The following is a 24,612-nucleotide window of genomic DNA, read 5'->3' on the forward strand; positions in this document are numbered from 1 at the left end:
TATCAGTATTGAAAATTAACTGTTCTTATTAACATAATAATTAGTGGTAGATAATAACAATAGCAAAACTTGTACCTATCAGAATCAAAAAAAAAAAAAAGGGGCTATGGCAAAAATGGTCTCAAGAACCGTTACAGTGAATGGAGGATTCAAAATTACCTCATCTGTGACGCAGTTGCACTAGGTAATAGTACAGCTTTGCCATTCAGATTTCTTGAGGTTTTACTCAACCCATGTAAGCAGTCGGTCGGACAGACGATGAAACCCTACTCTACTCTTGCTTGAGCCCATATCGACACTGCACTTCTTCCCCTTCTAGAAGCTTCTCTACAGCATCCGGAGGAAGCCCAATCATGTCCAATGTCTTTTCCCACACCTTGTTGGAAGTTGTTACATTATGTGCTTCTTCTGAAGGACTCATTGGACGGCAATCACATGAGATGAAAGCACAAACAGGCCACTCATCAGACTTCAACAAACCACAGTACTCGGGAACCTGAGGGTCTGTAGCTGCAAAAAGCGCACTTCTAGAACCTGCAGTAGTGAAACATCAAGTAAACACACAATCTCACAAATTTTATGAAAGCGACACAATATTTTTCCAAGAAAACTAATTTTCCTTGCTTTTAGATCTCTTAAGTTACAGTTGTCTGTGTCAGAGAGGGTTGGGGGATATGGTTTAGACCAGGAGATACGGAGAACATGGTAGCAGACATTATGGTCAAAAGAGTGTTGAGGTGCCCCAGATGATAATGGGTCCTATAGCCCCCAAGTTGCCAGATCATTTACTATGGTGTGTCGATATCGCTTTGCATGGGAGGTTGGACACAGTAACAGACTCTCGGATGCTATCTCTAGTGCCAATAGAGAATTATTTCACGTGATGGTTTTTGAATCTTCTTGGAAAGCTGTGTGCAGATGCGAGGTGCTCCTGATGAAGGCCCAAGGGACTATTATGACGCTACACCCCGATCACCATGGTGGATGGAAATTTTATTTCAATACTCTTTTCAATGGAGCATGTGTTGACAAAATTCTCCTTCATTCAACTATGGGATTATTAACATGAGGCTAAACTTTATAGTGGCTTATACCTAATAAAAAATCTATACGGAAGGAATGAAGAAATCTTCTAGTAAATTAAACATAAAATTAATACAACATAGTAAATTAAAAATCAATAAGTGGGAATGAAAACTTATCATTAAATTCTGGAAATTCTCCCAGGCTTTAAAAAGAAGGTTAAAATTCAGTTTTTGGTTAAACCCAATTGCTTCCGGATTCTGCTGGTTCGGATCTAAGAAGAATTGATTACTATTGGGTCCAAAACCAAAGTTTTTGGTTCCAGTAAATGGGGTAACCACTAACACCCCTAATCTCATATAAAAATTGGTATTTTTTAATTGTTGCCTTGAAGGGGGTCACGAGAACCTCAAATGGAATATGGATTTTATAAGAAACTAAATGATTGGGAATAAATTCAATCACTCATCTCATCATTTCTAGGGCAATCCAATAACTCTCACAAGAGGATAAGAATTTTGATCCTCTCATTCAACACTTAACCAAGCTTCCCCTTGGGAGTATCCGTTTTCTTTTTCGTTGTTCCCTGTTTTTTTTTTTTTTCGGGGGTTGTGTGTGTGTGTGTAGGTTGGGGGTGCAAATTTTTTTTTTTTTTTTATAAGTAAAATTTTATTGAAAAGAGGACAAGGCATCCTCAAGAAACGGAACAAGATACAAGCTAACTTCTCTCTTCAATAACATTCACCCACCTAAACATAAAATCTTCAAAAAAAAATCTCTAAACTCCTTAAATTGTTTAAACCAAAAAGATAACAAACCAAGGGTGCTAACCATTAAAACATGCAAAGAGCTTTCTTTCCATAGGCCCCAACTAACAACAAAGGGAATGAACTTCCATAGAATATTTTACCTGCCAAAAAAGGATGGGGAATTCCACCCAAACAAGAGGGAATTGAAAGAACGGGGGAGAAACCAAGAGACCCTGAGTAAGGAAAGGAAATGAGACCAAAGACCAAAAGTCAACTCACAATGTAATAGAAGATGATCCACAGATTCCCCGTTTTCCTTGCACAAGCAACAAAAATCCACCAAATAAAACCATTTGCTCCTAAGAAGATCTATCATAGAGAGTTTGTTCAACATAGCCAACCACATGAAAATTTTTTTTTTTTTTTTTTTTGGCACTCTTTGGATGGACTAATTCTCTCTATTTTGGAGCTCATGTTTTCTTGGAGCAAATTTTATAAGGAATTTAAAGGGGTTTTCTTTGAATATTTTGTGGTGAGGTGGGATAGGGTGTGCTCTTTGTCGCGAGTGTAATTTGTTGGTCTCGTTTGGCAGTTGTAACTCTTTTTGCTTTGTTTCTTTTCTTTGTTTTGGGTTGGTCTCCTCGACCCCCCTAGTTTGGCTTTTTTAATAAATATATCTTTAATGATCCAAAAAAAAAAAAAAATGAAGGATTATGGAAAGTTGATGTCCTGGTTATTTTCAAGGAGCAAGTAGAGCAACTTAATCGAAAATCGACCATCACTATTACCTTTCCCGACCTTGCAATCATCTTTATCCAGGGAAGGGACAAAAAAGGATAACACACTTAAGATAGAAGTTATGTCATTAATCCCCCAATCATTAAGTCTTCTTCTGAGACCAAGGTCCCAGGATACACCACTTTCGCTGGGAATCAGAAAAGCAGAGATAGATAGACAGTACAAACTCGGAAAGAGATTCTGCAAAGAAGTCTCACTGCACCAACTATCCTCCCAAAAACGAATCCTATTTCCTCTCCCAACTTCATGACAAACATCTTCCCCCAAGGTTGAACTTAGTTACAATATATTTCTCCATACACAGAACCCATTAGGTAATCTACACGGTTTACTCTCCCACACCCTTGGATCCTCCTCGTAGGGGGGTACAATTCCTTATGAGGTAACATTTTTTGTGTAGTCAAAAGATAAGAACCTAAACAATAAACCATTGGTAAATTTTGCATGATGTGTAAGAGAGGAGTGGAGAATCCATTGATCGCCTACTTCTCCATTGCCCTACTGCTAAGGAGGGTGTGGAGTACCTCATCTTTTTGGCTTTTATGTTAGACCATGTCCAAAAGGTGTGGGAGCTTTTTCCAAAAAATTGTCCAAAAATTCTTCCAAAGGCAAGAAATTGGGTAGTTGAACACTTGTTGTTTGTAGGAGAATCAGGAAAATGGGGAAGAGATGCACTTTGAAAGGATTAATGATAACTTGCAAAAGTTAATTTTGAAGATTAAAGCTCTCATGTCCAAGGGCTCATGAAGAGGATATCCGAGATCATGGGCCTTTTCCATTGGGCCATTAGTTAGACATTAGATTTTATTTAGTTTATGTTTAAGAGGGTCTATTTCAGTGATTAGGATTAGTATTTGGGTATATTTTTATGTTTTATTAGTACATGATCTTAGTATAAAAGTTTTGAGGGTAGTTTGGTAAGTTTATCATGTCTAGTGAGTTTCCATAAGCTGAAAATTCAAGATAAATAAACTTACTTTATTCACAACTATTATATCTTGTTATATGAGTTGGATGGCTGGGATTTTATTTTGCTTTGAGAGAACTTTATAAATATATAACAGATGTTTAGTGTTGTAATTTGTCGCTAATGAATGAATGAATGAGATTATAGAAATTACGGGTTCTAAAGCTTTTGTGGATAGAGTCCATGGTGTGAAGCCATGATTGGCTTGGTGTGAAGCCAAGAACTCGATCAACGAGAGATCACCTATCTTTTCTCTATCTCATCATTTTCTTCTTCTTTCTTTCTTTTTTTCGTTTTCAATCAAACCCTAGCATCCAATACATTAGCCGAACTTATCCTAGGCCTAGATTCATAAACTGAAATTGATTCTAGCCCCTTCTAATCACCACTGAACCTGTCTCAGTCCCTTATAATCCTGTTGAAAGCCTGTTTCCAAATCCTGAAACCTGCCAAATTTATTTCAGCACTTTCAAACTTGAAAAAACACTATTAGAACCATGGTTTAAAATTTATTTTCGATCCAATATTTCGATCTCCTCAAAAACCAAAATGAAACCGAAACAATCCGAAATATTCCAAGACATTCATAGAAAGTCACCAACATTCATTTTTCACAAATAAATACATAAAATGGTATTTAAAGGGGTATGTCATCAGTTTGAATGCATAGGGATGTCTCAAATATTTTGCAAAACATTGAGGAGTTGGTCTTCTCTAGTCAAGGACATGCCATCAACTTAAAAAAGAGAAGTCTTCAAGAGGGGACTGAGGTCAAGGGATATGTCATCAATTTAAAGACACAAGAATGTCTCAAATATTTATCAATACATGGAGGGACTAGTCTATTGCAAAGAATACCGAGGTCAAGGGCATGTCCTAAAACAAAAGGTCTTCAAGAAGTCTCTCTCTCTGAATGAGATAAAAATGATGTATTATCTTTGAGTTTCAGTTTGCTTTGGTTCATTTCGATTAATTTCGGTTTGTATCGATTTGTTTTGGGCGAAACATCACAATACAGGACAAAAATTGCAATAATGAATTACTCTTGATTCTTTCATCTCGGAAAGTTGAAAATCCGAAATGTCATACAAAATATTACAAAAAGAGACAATTTTAAACCATGATTACCACCACAATTTTTTTTTTTTTGATCGATAAAGATAAACTTATTAAAAAAGAGAGCGAGGGGATCGAGGTGACCAACCTGAACACAAAGAGAAACAAAGGAGAAAAGAAAACAACACAACAAAAGAAAAAAAACAAACAAAACGGGACCGGCGAGTTAAACTCGCGGCAACGAACAAACCCTATCCCATCGCACGAGAAAATCTTCAAAGAAAACCCCCTTGAATTATTTGTGAAGTTTACTCCAAGAGAACAAGATCTCAAGAATAGAAAGAACTAATTCTTCTATTGTAGAAACTCTACCCTCAAAAGTGCAACGATTACGGTCCTTCCAGATACCCCAACAAATTGCAAAAGGAGTTAAGAACCAGAGAATCCATTTAGAAGACGAGAAAGATGCACCCCAAGCAGACCACCATAGTTTTCAACAGATTCCAAATCACCCCAACTGCAGTATCGCTTGCAGTCCTAAAATCAGCAACCAAACCCCTTCTAAAACTCACCCTACGGCTATCCAGCCCTCACCAAATCATCATAGCTGCTCCATACTGTTGCTTGATGCAATCAGATATGGAATTTAGACTAATTTATGTAAAAACTTCAAAAGAAGTTGAGAAATTAAGTAGGAAGAGAAAACTCTCTCTCTTGAATCTATTTCATTGAACTAACTTATTTACAACTACATTTGATGGCCTATTTATAGGTAAAACAGAAACATAACAGCCCAAGTGAAATGACTACACTACCCTTATATGAACACTTAAAGCAACAAAAGAAAACTAAAGAGAAACTAATTCTAACAAAAACCTAACTAACTAACTAATTAACTCCAACAAACAACTAACTATAATAAAAATAACAAACAAATGGAAACTAACACACAACACTAAGTGTAGAAGGGAACAAACTTATGCACTGCATCGGACTCCCACTCTAAAGAAAAACTTGTCATCAAGTTGAAGTAAACTCAGTATTACCCACGACAGCGGCATGATAAGGTACAAGATGCTTCACATTGAAGAAATTAGAAATATTGAAATGTGGAGGAAGCTGCACTTTATAAGCATGGACATTAATCTTGCTTAAAACCTTGCAATGACCCAGTTTTCTATCATTCAGTTTCATATAAGATCCTTGAGGTTGTCTTTCTTTGTTCAAAACCGCCCATACAAGATCTCTTTCTTTGAAAACAAGTCTCCATCTGTGCACATCAGCAGTTGCCTTGTATTTGGTGCCAAACTTCTCAATTTGGCCCTCACTTGGGCATGAAGAGCCTTCATATATGTTGTCATAACCCTTTCCATGTTGTATATCTTCTTCGAAATTGGTAAAAGAGCCAAATCCAAAACTTTCTCCAAGAACTATCCTTCTTGGGAGTTAAATGGGTTAGAACCGCACAAGGGCTAAGACTAGGCTGAATATAATCTCTGTCCAAAAGTGCCTTTAGCGCTTCTTCTTCAAAATCTCCACCAATCTCTTCATTTAGGGGTTGGTCATAGATGGGCAGCTCTTCTACTGGTTTTGTTTCTCCAATTTCCTCACTTTGATGCTTAGGAACAAGGAAAGTTTTCCTCATCATGAATGCTAGCCATTCTTCTTCATTAAGATCTACACCAATGTCCTCATTGGAAGGTTGATCATAGATGGGTAACTCTTCATTTGATTCCGAGTCCACCATTTCCTCCAATAAAAGTGCTTTATTACGAGGACCATTTGCCTTCCTACAGTCCGAAGACTTGTGTCTGGGCTCACCACATTTATAGCACTTGAAGTTGCCACCTTGGAACTGATTTCAAGTCCCAAATCGATTTGTATGGGACTAATTAAGAGCATTAGGAATAGACTTTGCTTGCTGTCCAACCCTGACAGCATCACTCTAACTCATACTTTACGAATTATCATCCTTAGTATCAACTTGGGATGATTGTCTGGCCCTAGAGTTACATTGGGATTGTTGTCCATACCTTGATATACTCTTACTTTGTTGTTTTTCCACCAACAAGGCTCAATTATAGGCCTCCGAAATAGTTCACAAATTTTGTAGACTAAGGATATCTTGAATAAAAGGCTTCAAGCCACTAAGATACCTTGCTACCATTTGTTATCCGATTTCATTCAAATCAACTCTTGCTACAAATTGATAGAACTCCTCGGTGTATTCAGCCACACTCCCATGTTGTCGAAGATTGTGCAAGGTTTTATACATGGTTTGCATGTAATTGAAAAGAATAAATTACTCTTTCAGATTCTTCTTTATCTTGCACCAATCCTTGATCTTCTTTTTTGCCTCTTTGAACTCGACACATTTGCAATCGTTCTCACCAAGCGGAGACTCATCCCTTGAGCTTGATGGAAACTAATCTCCACTTCCGCTCTCAGAAATCTCATAATACTTGAAAACTCGTTCAAGAATATTAAGCCAATCAAAAAATTCTTCCAGATTGAGACTACCTTGAATTCTAATAGATCTAACTTGATACTATTCTCTAATCGGAAATCACTATTCTGATTCATCCCAAAAGGATTTTCGAACATAGAACGAGGAGTTTGAGGCCTTCGAAGTTGCTCCATTGGAGGTTGAAGCGTTGAACCATTTCAATTAAAGACTCAACTTTTCTTCGAAGGTATTCCATCTCATCTTGCGGATTAGAATGTTGTGCTGCCCCATTTCCTCCCAGATTAATAACGACATTGGCATGTCTACGACCACGTTGATTCCATCCTCGTTGTTGTCAATTCATTTCGAATACCTGATGACACAACGTCAATAGTCGAACACCAAAATTTTCAGATCTGAAATTGAAAAACAGATCTGAAAATCTGCAACTTCAATAGATCTGAAATTTAAAACAGATCTGAAAAATCTGCAACAACTTCAATAGATCTGAAATTTAAAAAACATCTGAAAAATCTGCAACTTCAATAGATCTGAAATCCAAAACAGATATAAAAATCTGCAATATTCACCAGATCTGAAATTTAAAACAAATCTGAAAAACCTACAATTTTTCACAGATCTAAAATTAGATCAACTTCTCTCCAAATTAGATCACATTCCTGTTCTTTGATACCCAATGAAGCGAACAGATTTGGAATATAGACTAATTTGTGCAAAAACTTCAAAAGAAGTTGAGAAGTTAAGAGGGAAGAGAAAACTCTCTCTTGAATCTATTTCATTCAACTAAACTTATTTACAACTACATTCGATGGCCTATTTATAGGTAAAACAGAAACATAACAACTCAAGTGAAATGATTACACTACCCTTACAGAACACTTAAAGCAACAAAAGAAAACTAAAGAGAAACTAACTCCAACAAACAACTAACTAACTTCAACAATAACTAACTCACTCCAACAAACAACTAACTATAACAAAAATAACAAACAAATGGAAACTAATACACAACACTAAGTGTAGAAGACAACAAACTTATGCATTGCATCATTGCTGCCCCTTTTTAGAAGTCCTACACTGTTGTCAACCAAAACACCTTCATTAATTTTTGTTGTCAACCAAAATACCTTCATTTAACCTTCGAAAACCCTAACCCTACCTTCATTTATAGCAACTCTTCATTTAACCTTCAAAAACCCTAATCAAGTCAACCAAAACACCAAAAACCCCCTGCTGTTTATTTATTTATACCAACCCTAACCCAACTAAAACACAACTTAATCCCCATTTACCCAACCAAACCCATTTTTAACTTCAGACACCTAGCTAAAAAAATGTCTTGCTGTCCAATTAACCTAAATTAACGCTACTAAACTAGTAAACCTAACCCTAGCCCATTCTCATCCTACTAAGCCTTGTTTCATTAATTTTACATGAATTTTGAACTTGAAGGTTGCTGAATTTCTTTGGTTATTTATATTTCTGCACTTATTAGATTCCCTATGACGTTATCATAACTTGGGTACTTTTGAACTTAGATCCATCTTGAAATGGAGTTCAATCAAATCGTACTTGAGTATTGGATTGAAGCCCTAAGCTAGCGGAAGTTCAATCTTCCATTGGCTGCCTTTCATTTGATCACTCAAGGAATTTTGTTTGTGAGACTGTGATTGCTTTTAGGATTTGAAATCCAATTGCTTGTTAGATTTGTGTTGGAAATTGTTTATTTGATTTAATCCTGGTATCATACTCATCATTTTAGGTTAGGCATCATCATCCCACATCAGGTCATCTCCATTTAAAGAATGTAAAGCTATTTTCTCCAATGATCTTGTACTTTGGTGGAAAATAATCCCAATGGCAATGGCAATAGCCACTTCCTTGACATAATTGTTTTAGTCCCCATAAGCCCTTTTGTCCATCTTGGTATGTATTTTTTCTTTTTCTTTTTTTGTGGTTTTTGTCCCTTTCCAAAAAATATACTTATCAAGAAAAAAAAAAAAGATCATGGATCTAAGATTGTATATTTTTGCAACCTAAAGGATGCATATCTGACTATTAAAAAACAAAAAGGTAACCAACAAGTACTTGGACAACCGATACTTAATAGATTCCTTTCGTCCTCTATATCTTGAAGGGAAAAAAAGGTCTTTAAAACATTAAGCAGCCTTTTGGGATTGACTAAAACTCAATTTTGATGGGAACTCCTTTGGCAATCCAAGTTTGATGGAAACATAAGTGTCGTTAGAAATGAACAAAGAGAGATAAAACTCAATTTTGAAGGGAAAAAAAGGTCTTTAAAACAATAAGCAGCCTTTTTGGGATTGAGTAAAACTCAATTTTGATGGGAACTCCTGTGGCAATCCAAGTTTGATGGAAACATAAGTGTACAAGGAGAGATAATTGGCATGGTCAATTAAGATCCCATTCTAGGTCTTAATATTTTCAAGGATAATTTTTCGTGCCCATGTTGATACATAACCCTTTGTATGTCTCGCACAAGATGATAGTGTAGTGATTTTTTTTTCCCTTGTGGATCCAAGGGCTTCTAGTTCTAGACTAAACTAGGCTTCCTTGTTCTAGTATTGGTGAGTTACAGTTTTGATTTATTTCTTTTATCATTGTTTCCACGTCTACTTCCTCCCACTTTTATCTTCTAGATAGAATAGAAAAAGTGCAAGCAAATTTACTTCTTGTGCGGAAAAAAAATACAGCTCATTTTTTTTTAAACATAGGGTATCCCACAACCCTTTTGGAATGGGACTAGTCACTATGGAGACCTAAAAAGAAACAATTGTGCAAATACAAGAACATTTGAAAAGATTTACCTTCTTGAGCACTAAATATAAAATAGGGTATCAGATGGTAACCAGCTTGAACAATTTTAGGAAGATCCCTTGCCTGCATTTTAACAACAGTATCAAAACCGCATGAATAAGTTGTGTTGATGCACCACATGAAACAATGACAAAATTTCCTTTAGTAAATTGGCATCTGTCATCAGTTGCCTATCATGGAAAAAATTATATAATTCATTACATGATGAATAACATATTATTACAATCTAGGACAAATAAAATTATAGAAAATAGCAAAACAGAACGAAACATTCCAAAGCATTCACTTTATCATAAATAAATATAGAAAATTATTTTTTGACTATTTGGAATGGAAGTTAGAATTGAAGCCAACACGATAAAATTTGCTTGTGGTAATAACAATTGACCTGGGATAAAAATAAAAAATAAAAAATAAAAACTGCCTTCACAGTTAAACCTATATAAAAAATCCAAGTTAGAATTAAAAATCCCATCCTTTCACAACGATAAACATTAATCATGCTTTTCGAAACATTCCGAAACAAAAAGAGGAACCTTGAAAGACTGCATGTTATGTATATAAAATGTTGTAGAAGTCTTTTTAATTTGATTAAATAAATTTTAAATGTAACAAAAAAATTTAGAGGTTATATTGCATTTGATGTTTCAATATGTTGTAGCAAAAATTCTGAAACATTTGACTTCCATGAAGATGTTTTTGTACATATCAATATGTTTAGCGAAACATGTCAAAATTTTGCAATGTTTCATTCCAGTATGTCAAAAAAACCTGAATGTTCCACTGAAACCTTCAGAAATGAAAAGAAACTTTGAACTGTCCCTACGAGTTACTTTTTTTTACATAGTTTCTCCTTTGTACAATGGAGCTGAAATCTCTGTAATACATCCAATTCAACAAAAGTACTTTTTTATTAATAATAAAGAAGATTCATTATCCACGAAAAACAAAACAAGTACAATATCTTGTAAGATAGAAGGAATTTCAAATACTTCTAAGAGACTTACAACATTTGTATGGACAATTCCAGGTGATACACACACAACATTAATGCCAGCTTCCGCAGGTAGGCGTTTATGGAGGATGCTGCTAAACATGACCTGCAATCCAAAGACCATTCCAAACTCATTAATTATAACTGTCATGGAGGTGACAAAAATGTTCTTTTTTTCATGATTTATAATGCAATGCCTTGGAGTTTTGGTGAATCAACTCCAATCATTATTGGCAGTAATCTGATGTTACAAACTGGTGACAACATAGATCTGAACAAATTCTGTGTTTGTGTGGTCCTTCATTTTGTGTGTTGTTGTTGGGAGGGGGGAGGGGGAATGGTACCCGCACAATGTAACATCTTCACATCTTTACTTTCTTTTTCTCATTGGAACTACGTATCAATTGATGAACTTTTAAATAAAAGTGGTCAAAGGACAATAGAACATCCAATTTATTCATCAGGTAGACTAAGAGGGTGATCTATTAATAGCCTAGTGGCACAAACGTAAACATTGTTCAAGAACACTGACGAGATCTTTATCTTATCACCTAAAGAATGTAATAGAACGGATAAATGTGGCATCCAATTTGATTATTTTAGGAGCAGGAGATCTAGGACAGACCCCTCAAATGGTGGGTCTTAACATCTCTTCCCATCATTCATGCGTGGACTTAAGACTGGACTCTTTGTAGACTACTCTTATGAACAACGTGATAGGTGTATCATTCTTCCCCAGAAAAAGGAAGTATAATATCCCTATGTGAAAAGTCCTTGGAGTAATATCCATCCCTAAACAAAATAAATTCAGCAAAAGTAAGCTCTGGGTGCACCTGTGCAAGTTTGCTACTTGAGTATCCCACCAAACTCGAATATTTTCGTTTTCCAGAAACAACATTCATGTCTTCAGTGTCAACAAAGCCCACATAATGCATCTACACACAAAAAAAGTGAGTAAGCTGCAATCAGAATTCTTCTCTAAGACAGTACCTATATCAGATGAATCAGCAAATCTTCAAGAAGAAATCAACTATCATTCAAATAATGATCAGGGTAACACTGGAATGTTCATGGAGGACGGCAGCAGCTTTCACGTCAAATGTAACAAAAGGTCATCATCAGTTCATCTCTAGTTACTAGGTATTTAATCCATCGTGGAAAGAGACTGTAAACCTTTGAATATCAACATTAAACTTGAAACTTTTACGTTTATGATTTTTTAATGTAACAATTAAACAAAAGAAAATGAAATGATGCGGTCCAAAAAATGCTCAAACAATAAAACTCCTAATAAAATGATTTTTGGAAGAAAGTTTGAGAATATGAGCAAAAAAAGATGTTAATAGACCATAAAATAGAAAATATCTTTGCTTGTTAGAATTGAATGGCGGAACAGGATCCATATTGCTTGTTAGAATGGTTACTAATACCTTAAATAAGGGTAGAATATCTTATGATCGCATACATCAATTCTTACAAAAACTCATATTTAGCTATTCACTAGATGATTAAAGGGTTTTGGCCAATTCCGGGGTCAGCTGAACAAACTGGTGACCCTCATCATCATCTTCACCATCATCGAAGTCATAAACAAAAACTTTGGGCTATTATAGTTAATATCGATACCAGAAAAGCTTTTTGATTTACGAGAAATGGATTGTACACCATAAACTTGTTATCTATATCAAGAGAATTTTTTAATGTTCTAACACTATATGAGAAAATAGTACAGTTAGTACTTATAATAAAAAAAACAAAGAATATGAGAAATAAGTACTAAAAACATCAACATGGATATATTGCTAGACAAAAAACTTACAATGGAGTTCACATTCACAATTCGGCTTGGAGAACCTCTAATAAGAGATGGCAAAAGCAATATTGAGAGTAATGCTGGAGCCAGATGATTCACTTGCATGTGTTCTTCATACCCATCCTTTGAGAACCGTTGTGGCTCTGAAACAAGGAAGATAAACAATATTAGTGTAACAGAAGAAAAAAGATTCATTATAAAAGGATTAAGAAATCATGGCCAAAAATACCAAACATGATCATTTCAGTCAAAAGACTCAAAAACTCTGAAGTTGAAACTTCTTTATCCACACTTCCCAAGAGAAAAAAAAAAAGTTTTAACTATAAGATTGGATAGAAATGTTGCAAACCACTCTACCAAAAACCAATTGGTGTTAAGTGAAGACATAACTATGTATATAAGAGGGTCACGGGTCAAACTGGGGTACGATACGTGAGCACGTGACACCCAAGAGCGGAGGTGGATAACACAACACTCAACACTCCCCCTCACCTATAAGAGTGGAAAATTCCTTCGAGGAGAATTGAACCCGTGACTTATACGGGCCGTGCCACTCGAATACCATGTTGACAACCATTTACCCCAAAAGACCGATCTGATGGAGAAGGTGCAACTATGAAAATAAGAGGGTCATGGGTTGAATTGGGGCACAATACATGAGCATGTGATACTTGGGAGCGGAGGAGGATAACACAACAATCAACAAGAAGATCTTAAGGAAATATAAAAAGAACCACAAAAAAAAAAAGATTTTTTTTTGGGGCAAACTTGTCGTCAAATATTATAATTTGTATTCCAAGGATCACATCAATTGCATATTTATGAAATTATCAAATGAGGAAACCTGAGGTGGTGGTCATAAATACTTGCCATTCATGTTGGTAGCATTCCAGGTCGAACACCATGTTGGCCCCATTGACCCCATATGTTCAGCCCAACACTTGATAGATCTACACACAAATAATCAATCGATTTGAGGATTTCTAGCTATTGGATTTGAGCATTTTACATCATGAACCAGAGACGTGATTAAAGAACATCAGGATTTCAACCTTGATAAAAAAAAATGCTCAAATACAATTGCTAGAAATCACCTAAACGCTCATGGGATCAAAAGATCCAAAAGAAAGTGTGCCACATGGCAATATTTGGCATGATCAACACCTCAGGTTTCCTCTTATCAAATTTTACAATACGTTTCTGTACATCCAGTAAGATTTTCATCAATGTAGCCACAGATTCTCCTACTGAAAGTTATAGCTTGGCTAGGACCCCTAGTGCCTGATACAGGTGCCCATCAAGACGAGGCTGCTTGGGAGTGCCTAGGCAGTGCAGCTTATAAAGAATGAAAAATCAAAATATTATGGCCAAACAACACCAACCTCCAATTGAAAAGATACCCGCATTATTGATCAAAACATGCAAAGGTCCTAAACGTGCGTTCCACATTTCAGCAAATCTCTTGACGGATTCCAACGAAAGAAGATTAAGCTCCATCACCTTGAGAAGAAGCCACAATTTAGAGAATGTTAACATCCCTAAAAATAAAAGCTTGAGTTAAATAGAGAATGTTACTAATACAAAAGACAAACGCAAGGATTCTTAACTAGCATGGCAAGAGTCAAACTATTAAAGATCATGATTACTTTTTAATATGTAGATATGGGCTAAGTCAAAAGTCAACATAATAAGGAAATTGCAACTTTGAGCTATGGCATTCTATAGATGAGCAGAGGTCAAGAAATTGGATGACTGAATAGCCTGATCAGGTTGATTTCAGACCTAATAGAATCTCCACTGAGGATCCTTATACAACACCATGTGTTGGGAATTCCATTGACAATATATAATGCTGATTGTTAACACGCATGCAGCTTGGTCTATTTTATTAGAAATACTTGGTCGAGATTTTCCAAATTGTGTTTAATCTTATTCAATTTGACAAACTGAAATAAGAAGTTTCCTATAGCAGTGGGTCCACAAGTTTATAGAGGAAGGATGATTTTTGTTTCTTATCATGATCTGTAATCAGTAGTTTGGATTGTATTGAGTTAAAAAACTAGTTTCCTAACAATTTATGTCTTCAAGTCAATTTGGATCTTTAAGACGTGTTTAAGTACATTTCATTTTCTTTCAATTGAATGTCACATTCAAATTACGGAAGTGGGTAAAAATTGCTTATTATTGAAGGTAATGGCACGTATCAACTTGTTCAGAAACGAATGTGGTAAATTCGCTATGCGCAGACTTGGTATTAGTTTCCTAATAAGATCATGTCTTCAAATCAGTTAGGATCATTAAAAATATGTTCATTTGAGTGGGCTTTGTTTTCTTTATAGAATTTTATTTTCAAATTAATGTGGGTGAAGTCTATCATTTATGATAATAGGCAGTGTCAAATTTCTTAGAAAAAATTATTGCATGACATCAATTTGCTAAGCAAAGACTCGACTTGTAATCTCTTTTTGTTCAGAAAAAGTAAAATTGGATTGATATACATTACTTAAACTTGAATCAAGAATCAAAGATCATTCAAGGAGTTATAGGTTGAGCATCATGAATACTCACTAATGATGCGATGTATCGAATTTTAGGGCCATCTCATTTTTACTGAAGATATCTTTAATTTCATTAAAAAAGAATAATAATAATAATAGATTTCAAAGTGTTTTTTAGCTATTATTTACATATTGCTTTTTTTTTTTCATTTTTTTTTTTTTTTTTTGATAGGTTTATTTGATTTTCATCATATATCAACTTGATGAAATGCATTATTTCTACATTCATACCTAGCATGAACTAATGTATCCAAAAATGAAAATATGGATCTCTATTAAAGATCATATTCGTCATGACATCAACCCTGGTCGTGAGCATCTTCTACTCCTACAAGTCTCTAGGGCTTAAAATGAAACGGATTTATCCGAAATCTGAGTAATCCGAATCCAAATTTAACAAGTTTGGTTCCTTCAAGTAAATCCAAATTAACATATGGTTCGGATATGGGTTGATGTCCCTTGACCTGAGTTGGATCTAGGACGAATACGGATTCATCCCTATATCCGCCAAGATCCAAATGATATATTACTCTGCAAGTTATATTTTTATATTTTTATATTTTTCAAATTATCTTTTATCAACCAACAACGGTTGGGTGTAGTAGTCAAGGCCTCTCTTCAAAATGGAGAGGTCTTGAATTCAAGTCACCAATTGGCCACATTTTAGCAATTTAATTTGAAATAACCTTGAAACAATATCCGACCCAACTCGACCTGAATTAATTAATTCGATCAGATTGGATCCGGATATGGATATGGATTTAATGAAAGTAAAATGGTTTGGATATGGTTTTAGCTAGTAGGATCCAAGTCTGATTTAGATCCGAATAAAAAATCGGATATAGATATGGACATACTCATATCCAGCCCGAACCCGACTCATTTTAAGTCCTACAAGTCTCACCATTTACCATATGCAAGAATTAAATCGGACAAATGCAACAATCAGCCTGTTTTTCATTAATCACAAAAAGTAAAACCTAAGGGGGCATTTGGTTTGGATTGTAGAACCTGATTCTCGATTCTGATTATGCATTTGTCAAAATCAGATTATAGAAACTGATTTCCAGAACCCAAACTCTCATTTGACTACATTGTTTTTGAAAACTGATTTTGTGAAAAAAAAATACTAAATTACACATCTTGAGATTGAAAATGAGAGTAAAACTACGTATCCCAAATATAATTTTGATGATAATAATGGTCTCCACAATAAAAATGGTCTCCACAATAACAATGTTGATGATAATAATAACAATATCGATCAAATAATAATAATAATAATGAGAGAAAAAAAACCAAAGATTTTTGGAAAGAGATTAAAAAAGAGGGCATTTAGGTCATTTTCTATTAGTTTTCAAGTGAAATGTATATTAAAGAGCATGTTAAGGTCGCCCAAAAAATTATAAATTATCATTATCATTATTATTATTATTGTTTGATCGATATTGTTATTATTATCATCAACATTGTTATTGTGGAGACCATTTTTGTCACACAACACAATAAGGACATGTGCCACAAAGAAACAAAAGGGGGCCCACTTATGAGTCAGTTTTAAATCAAGTCAGTAAGCAAGAAGGTACCGAGCTCTATGCCTTGAACCAAGTGTGCTACAGTAAGAAGAAAAATAGTAATTTGTGTCCCTGCCAAAAAGAAGTCGAAGCACGGTTGCAACCGAGGTATTAGAGGACCAATGCTCTTATACCAAAGTACTCATACCAGTGCCACAAGACTATTACAACCCGAGGTGAGAGTTGAAGGTGCGCAATTTAGCACCTTAATAGGACCAAGGACAACGAGGAAGGAATTAAGCCTAAATCACCTAAGTCGGGCGTAAGTTCGGTACAAATCAAGATCCCCAAAAAATAAAGTATGGTTAAGACCTTAGGTCGATAAGAGTAGGACGATAAACAGTGCTAGTTTAAAGGAAACCAATCAGTTCGGTCTGACCTCAACTCAGATTCAAAGTCTGTAACATATTAAAACAGACTTAAAGGAGACGAGCTCCCTCATACACCAAGTCTCCTTATTTGTGATAGTGACCGCAGAACTTATCAAGACATGTGGATGCAGCATTTCCTGACTTGTCTCCAAAATACGAAGTTATTCTCACAAGAAGGGAGACCTCAAGCTTTTGGGCTCTCTTAAAATCAAGTCACATCTCGGTGACATCACGTACCTGATCCCTAGCTAAACGCCAGACCTAAACCCGAGATCATACATGACTCCTAGCTCATTCTTGATCTGACCCTCAACGCATATCCTATAATACCTTGAAATTTTATTACGTATCTCGAAGAATAAATTTATGAAATTTGTTGATTATTATCATAATTGTGATGGGATAGTTTTTTATAGTCAACCATGTATTTGTTAGTTGGTTTAAAACTGTCGAAAAACATAATTTTGAGTGAGTTTGATTTGATGATTTAAATTAATTGATCCAAAATGATATTTTAGAAGAATAGTTATGAATATAAAGAGCAAATTCATAGTTATTTTTGTTAAACCTATTAAGAGAAGTTGACTCTTAAAGTTATTTGTCTTTTGACTTTCAATTTAGGTGTTGATCTTGTTAAGAAGTGAAAGTGAATAAAAAGCTGGACTAGTTGAATAAAGATTCAAGACATCGAGGTCTGATGTTAAGAATTGAATCCAATGAGATAGGGAACTTCCAATTTCTTAATTGTAGTCATAGATTTGTTTTAAAAAATGTTTTTGTTTCATAGTAAATTAGTTATTTCAAAGTCTATGTTTAATATATGTATTTTGCAAAAACAAATTCATGCATGTTAGATGAGAATTTTGATATTTCGTTATTGTATTTATGTTATAGTAGATTTTGTTGATGCACCAAAACAATCTTGTAAAATGTTTTAATTGTAAAAGTGTTCCTCGTAAAATTGGCTTTGAATAAAAACCACTAATGTTTATTATTATTAAACTAATTGGAATAATAAAGCATAGTTCTGAGCTAATTGAGTATAGTCTATGATTAATCAGAGACTGTTTGATTAACCATTTAGTTTAGAAATAGAAATATTGTTTTGAAAAAAAAAAAAGGATTTTTGAAAGAATTTTAGAATGAGAAATTATAATAAGTTTTTCTATGATTTTAATTAACTGAGCAGGAGAGTTATTTTATGCAAACTTAGATATTTGATGTTTGTGTATTTCATTGTGATTTCAAAAATAGTTTTATTCATTTTGTAAAGGAAAATTCAAGTTTTGGATTGATGGAAAAAAAATATTTTTCAAAGGAGATTATGATTATTTTATATTAAAGTCACACTGGAGTTGTGATAACTTGTAATGTTATTGAGAACGTGATTCTCAATTGAGTGTGTATGTGGAGTGAGTACCCAGTGGTAAAATGCGTCAGCATACGTCGTATAAGTAACAAAAGAGAGATATGTGAGACATGCTTCGATCCGAAGATCATGTAAAACACGAGGGAAAAAAGTGGAATTGTTTCGACTTATCGCCGTGTAAGACATAAGGAATAAAAATAAAAATAAAATGAAATAGAAAAAAAAGGGTGCATTTATATTGAGTGATAGACTGGGTATTCAACTCATATACTAGGCTATTGATTTTTGTTTCATATTTTTGAAAAAGAGAAAAGTTTCATGTTTTGAAAAAATGAAAATGTTTACTTATATATTATTTTAGTAATTTATAATGTGTCGTGTCGTGAAATCCTACAAAGTATAACATGTCGTGTCACTTCCAAAGCGACACGTTATTTTAGGATAACATTGAGATGTCTGATTTCTTATGTAGTATGGGCATAAGAAATTAACATCACATCAAGAATCTGGGAATTTCCTTTCTATCTTTAATGGAAAATAAAATGTAAAGATAGTTGTATAAATGATAGAGTTTTACTGAGGATCACATGCACACCAGATTGGCATAGACGAAGATAACTAGTCAATGATCATTAACAATTTAGATTAGTCAGGAAAGAATGACCCACTTATTTGGCCCATTTCTTAAGGCCTTGGTCAATGGCCAACTTGAGCCGGAAAATCAGTCACCTAAGTATGGTAGAGGTTGACAATAGAATCAGGAACTAACGGTGGAGTTCCATGCCGGTGAAGTATTGGATCAATCATATCTTGACTGAGATGTTCACATCAATCCTGACCCTCACTCTCTATTATAGTACGCTGTCATTGTATGTTATATTATAAGTTGATGTTGTATGTTTCATATTTCAGGCTTATGAAAATGTTTTATTTCACAGTTATTGAAATATTTTTGATAAATTTATGTTTTAATAAATCAGCATTGTTTGCAAATGAATTTGTGTGACTAATTAGCATATTAGGACCATGATTTAGAAATATATGTTTCTTGCTGAGTAACTCCCTGTTACTCATGCTACCAATCATCTCATCAATTTCAAGAAGTTCCAATGATTGATGACCAGCTTAATGATCATTACAGTTTCGAGATCAATAGGTTTGTGTGTTGTGAGCATTAATAGATAGTACATCAGTTTATGTTGAGAGAGCAGGTTAGTATATTCTTGGCAATATGTGCCAATATTTCCTTCTATTATACATAAATAAGGAAGTTGTGAGATAAGATTGTTGTTTTGTTTATATATCGCATAACTATATGCTTCCGCTACAATATTTAGTATCATTGTTTGAAATTATTGAGTTATATGTATTTATCATTGTATAAAAAATATCTCACACCTCGAGATTCTAACACTTAATCATGGGGATACGTGTTAAGATTTTGGGGCGTAACATATCCGACCTAGTCCTTAGTACATAGGCAACCCCGAGCAAGCATTTGAATCCGAGCATGTCCTTTCACATAGATAAACGTAAGCAAGACCTTGTCAGACTGATGGGACACCACGCATCAAAGATTTTTTTACTTCGCATTGATGACTTGTAACAATTACACATCAGATCCAAGTCTCTTCTGACAAGTGATAGATCCATTTCCCAAAGCACTCAAGTGCAACTCAACTGTCCAGCTCACCTCACATCTAGACCAGCAGTGTGGTGACACCTGCCTCTAGATTTCATCTATAAAACCTCCCTCAAAAATTAGAGAAAAAGGGGGGGGAATATGGCTATGAAAACAATTTCTCTACAAACCTACTATTAATCTTCTTCTCCATTCTTCAACTTTCATTTTTCTTTGAGTTCCTTTGTTTTCTAACAAAATCATCGGAGGATCATTGGCAGGCACCCCACCAAGGCCTCATTCCTTCCTACTTCTGCCTTCTACCATCTGAGAGTAGAAGAAATTTTGGATTTAAGCCTCTTAATCACCATCATCAGCATCAAGGTTCATCTTGAGGAGTGGAAGCCTAAAAAGCTCTCCACAATTATTATAATTATGATTGTTGTTGACGTCATTATTACTACTATTGTTATTAATTATAATTATATTAATATTGATTATTATTGTTATTAATTTATTATTATTATTATTTCCATATCGTCATAAGTGGATAGTGTGTGAGAATCAGCAGAAACAGTCTGAGATTCTCCATGATTTTGGTTCCTAATTATGAAAAAATCAGGTCAATAATCTGAACCAAACGTTGCATCGGATTCTAGAATCCATATGAGCCAGAATCAGATTCTAGAATCCAAACCAAACGCCCCCTAAATGTTCGGTCTATCACTTTTAAATTGGTTTAAGAACATCTGCAGGTAGGTGCTTTCAAATAATAGATAGTGATGGGATAACCCCAACGGTGCCCCTACATAAACTATAAAAGGGCTGTTATGCTTGAGGTTCACAGGAATCTGACACTCACGTATGAGTGGGAACACAATTCCCTAGGCAATGACACCTTAGATGTGCAAGGTGGATACCCAGGAGCCACAAGTACACAGTGAGTCTTAGAAACACCTCATATTCAGCTGTTATAAAGGAGTTTTTCAATGGAGACAAATATTCTCTGAAAATTTTCTTGATGGCTTGAATGATCAGAAATATGAAAAATGGCCTGAAAAGGAGCCAAAAAGATAGGCAAATATGATCTCCAAGGTAGGATATATCAAATGGTTGGATCCACCACCCTGCAAATAAGCCGTGTAGGTATGCAATTTATAAACCAGCCGCCTTATGGTCTGTCAAATGGTTCCTTAAATCTTCTCATCTATTGTGTGCTTGTGGTTAGTGGATACCATACAACATTCCCCAAGGCACGGAGAACTTAGATGTGCAAAGTGGATACCCAAGAGCCTCAAGTGCACAGGAGCGCCCGATATTAGACAACTATTAAAAGTTGTCTTCCAATGTTAAGTGAAATATTGTCCGAAAAAAAATAATAATGATAATGACTTGAATGATCAGAAGTAAGAACATATTGCAAATGGTCTGAGAAAGAGTCAAAAGAATATATATAAATATGATCATCCAAGTAGATATCCTAGGTACAATACTGAATGGTGGAGCCACCTCCCTACTTGTTAGGTATGCAATATATAAACCAACATTATGGCCTATCAAATGCTAACTTAGACCTCATCTATAGTGTGTCTGCAGTTAGTGGATACCTCAATATTGAGAGGGAGCCCCATTCCGGACCATTCGCTCTGCCACTTCTGGATCAATTCCTGAGCTGCCTTTGGGTTTCTCACTGCCATAACCACATGTGCTCCTGATTCTGCTAGTTGCCTGTTTAGTAGAGAAAAAATGCAAACTATAATAAGCAGAATAGTGCAACATCTTGCCTATAGCAAAAAAGAGATACTGTCATTAAATTAGAATGATATTAGTTTTCCAAACTTGTGCATGGTGCATGTGAGCGTGAATCAGATAATCATTTTCACAGTCTAGGCGAGTGACTAATGGAATGATAAGTAACCTATGATCTATTCTAATATAGAGCCATACTCAGACATTAGGTCACAGTCTAGGCCAGCAACAAAAGTCCTTCAAAAGTTGATCAAATCAAGCAGAATGCCAACAAAACAACAGCAGGATGTCCAATACAATGGCACCAACCTTGTAGAAGAAACTTCTAGCACTAATAAAATAATTTTGTTCAAGTTTTCAAAACATAAGAAGTGTCCTGCAACCCACACACACACAAAGATTTTGATTTAAAACTCCTAAAATTGAATTTGAAGTGCAACTATTTGTTTCCTAAACACATAAAAGTCACCTACGACAGAACGGACTCAGTTTATAAATGTATGACCTCCATAAACTAAGCTTGATAGTAACATGACGCCAATAACACTTCCGAATTTTAACCCACCTAAATGATAACTCTACCTACTCTCCAGCTCTTGCCCAATAAAGATTCCTTTCAGAGAGTGCTCGAAATCAGAACAAACAAGCACCCTTCTTTGACTGAGACAAGGAAGAGGCATGGAATTGTTACAGGGTAAATGTGACTCGGGACGTTTTTGTGTTTTTGGGTAGTTTAAACGAAAATTTTTTACCATTTTTAGGGTTTGTTTGTAAACTTAGAAGGTTGAGGAAACATTCTGTATTCTTTTATGTAATGGAGGGAGTAAATAATAAAAAGTTTCCCTCTTTAAATAGAGATTTGAAGAGAAAAGGGAGTTCTCTCCTATGGAAAATAGAGATTTGATAGAGCTCAAAAATCCAAAATCTACCTTTTCTTGATAAATTCATGATCTCTTGTTCTTCATTTGTAATTCAATCTAACTCGATTAAATTAGGAGCCAACGAGTGAACCGATTTTCTTTTATCCCATTTTCTTACTTTCTAATCTCTCCTTTTCTATTCTCTGTTTCTAAGAACAAATCTCTAGTTCCTCCTTTTTCTAAATCTCTACCATCAAAGGAGAATAGCTAGGTATTTGCTAATTAGGCAAGTACGGCCATCCAAGTAAGGAAGCCAAAACTGGGAGGAGGACAACTACCATACTTTCCCTTTAGCAACAAGAACATCCACCTTACTTGCCCTTGGGCAAGTAGGATGGCCATCCAAGCAGCACGGACCGTTCTGGCCCATTAAAATTCAGCTCACCATTTCACAATGGTTAAGATGGACAATCATTAGATTTCAAACCAATAAGTGTTAGTTGACATGATGGGAAAGCAGTTACAATTACTTTGCAACCTTATGGTTCACAGACTAACTTAATTATCAGAAAGCTTTTGGTAGCCACCACACCAAAGTCGGGGTGATGTCAACAAACCGGGTAACAAGAAGGAACAGTCATCAGAAAAGACCAGATCTCTCCAAAACACATATCTCGATGATTGTGATGCATAAAAAAAATGATACGTTGATGAATCTGGAAAGGTGAGGAGAAGATCAAAAAGGATGTGGATAGACGTAGTATGTAGACATGTGATTGAGTGAAGAAATGGGTCCAGATGCTGTGGAATGGGAAATAATATTCATGATGCCAATGCCCAATCTATGGGAGAAGGCATAGACGATCATGAATGATGATGACAAATGGAAAATCAAATAGCTACCATTCAGAAAGAGGATTCATAGGAATATTTTTTTTTTAAATACCCATTAGAATTCATCTACAGAACCAACATATGTCCAAGCAAAAGGTTTAAAATCTAGTTTCAAGGCAATGCTCTGGTCAAGAGAAAAAACAATTATATCTTGACTGATACATTCCTATACGAGGAACCACCAATACATTCCTGAAACATTCAATGTTTCGTATCGGTATTAGCCGATACCGATACTTATAGACCAATACATTCCGATGCAATAAGGTATTTTGCAGATAAAGAATCATAATTGTTGTATGTAAGTGCCTTCGGCTTGGATTGCCAGTACCAAGTCCGGGTGTAGGAGGATTGACATCCAGTGTGTCAAATTCCTCATGCACCAATCAGATCATAGGTAACTAAACAATAAACATTGGATCAAAGATCAACATCAGTCTTCACAAATAATATATAGAAAAAAAAAAAACACTTTCATTCAGGAAACGAATTGCTTCTCGTTTGAATTAGAACTGAACAGACTATTTCAGTGGATAGAAGAGATACATACATCGTGAGTATCTTAATAATGCAATCTGTAAAACAGACTCTTACCTAGCGATTTGAAGGCCAATTCCACTGGTGGATCCGGTAATAATGCAAGTGAGATCATTGAGAGGAGGCAAAGGCAATGGATTCTCCAAATGACTGGCCATGATTCTCTGGAAAAACATCTCATATATCAAATTGAACCAACCTCTTAACCATTCCATCCATCCTAACCCCTTCTTCTCTTTCTCTTTCTCTTTCTCTTTCTCTTTCTCACTTGATGTTGGTGATGACGACGAAGATGAACTCATCCTCTCTCTCTCTCTCTCTCTTTGGATCTTTCTTTGGGTTTAGATCTCTGGCATTTTCTAGTGTTCGAGAAT

General features: G+C 35.1%; 1 protein-coding gene across 1 annotated transcript; it reads right to left on the reverse strand.

Annotated features, from left to right (window-relative positions):
* LOC147401652 (dehydrogenase/reductase SDR family member FEY-like) lies at window positions 1–24,612 on the reverse strand. The gene is made up of 8 exons (XM_086443003.1): window positions 24,296–24,612; window positions 21,806–21,926; window positions 14,088–14,205; window positions 12,712–12,848; window positions 11,726–11,827; window positions 10,906–10,998; window positions 9,889–9,961; window positions 1–534 (listed from the first exon to the last, which is right to left on the reverse strand). Exons 1-8 carry the CDS (start codon window positions 24,538–24,540, stop codon window positions 272–274), a joined length of 1,152 nt encoding a protein of 383 aa, XP_086299129.1. The 5' UTR covers window positions 24,541–24,612; the 3' UTR covers window positions 1–271.

The sequence above is a fragment of the Akebia trifoliata genome, chromosome 5 (genome assembly GCF_017979445.1).
Source record: "Akebia trifoliata isolate Shusen 1 chromosome 5, ASM1797944v1, whole genome shotgun sequence".
In the NCBI taxonomy this organism is placed as follows: Eukaryota; Viridiplantae; Streptophyta; class Magnoliopsida; order Ranunculales; family Lardizabalaceae; genus Akebia; species Akebia trifoliata.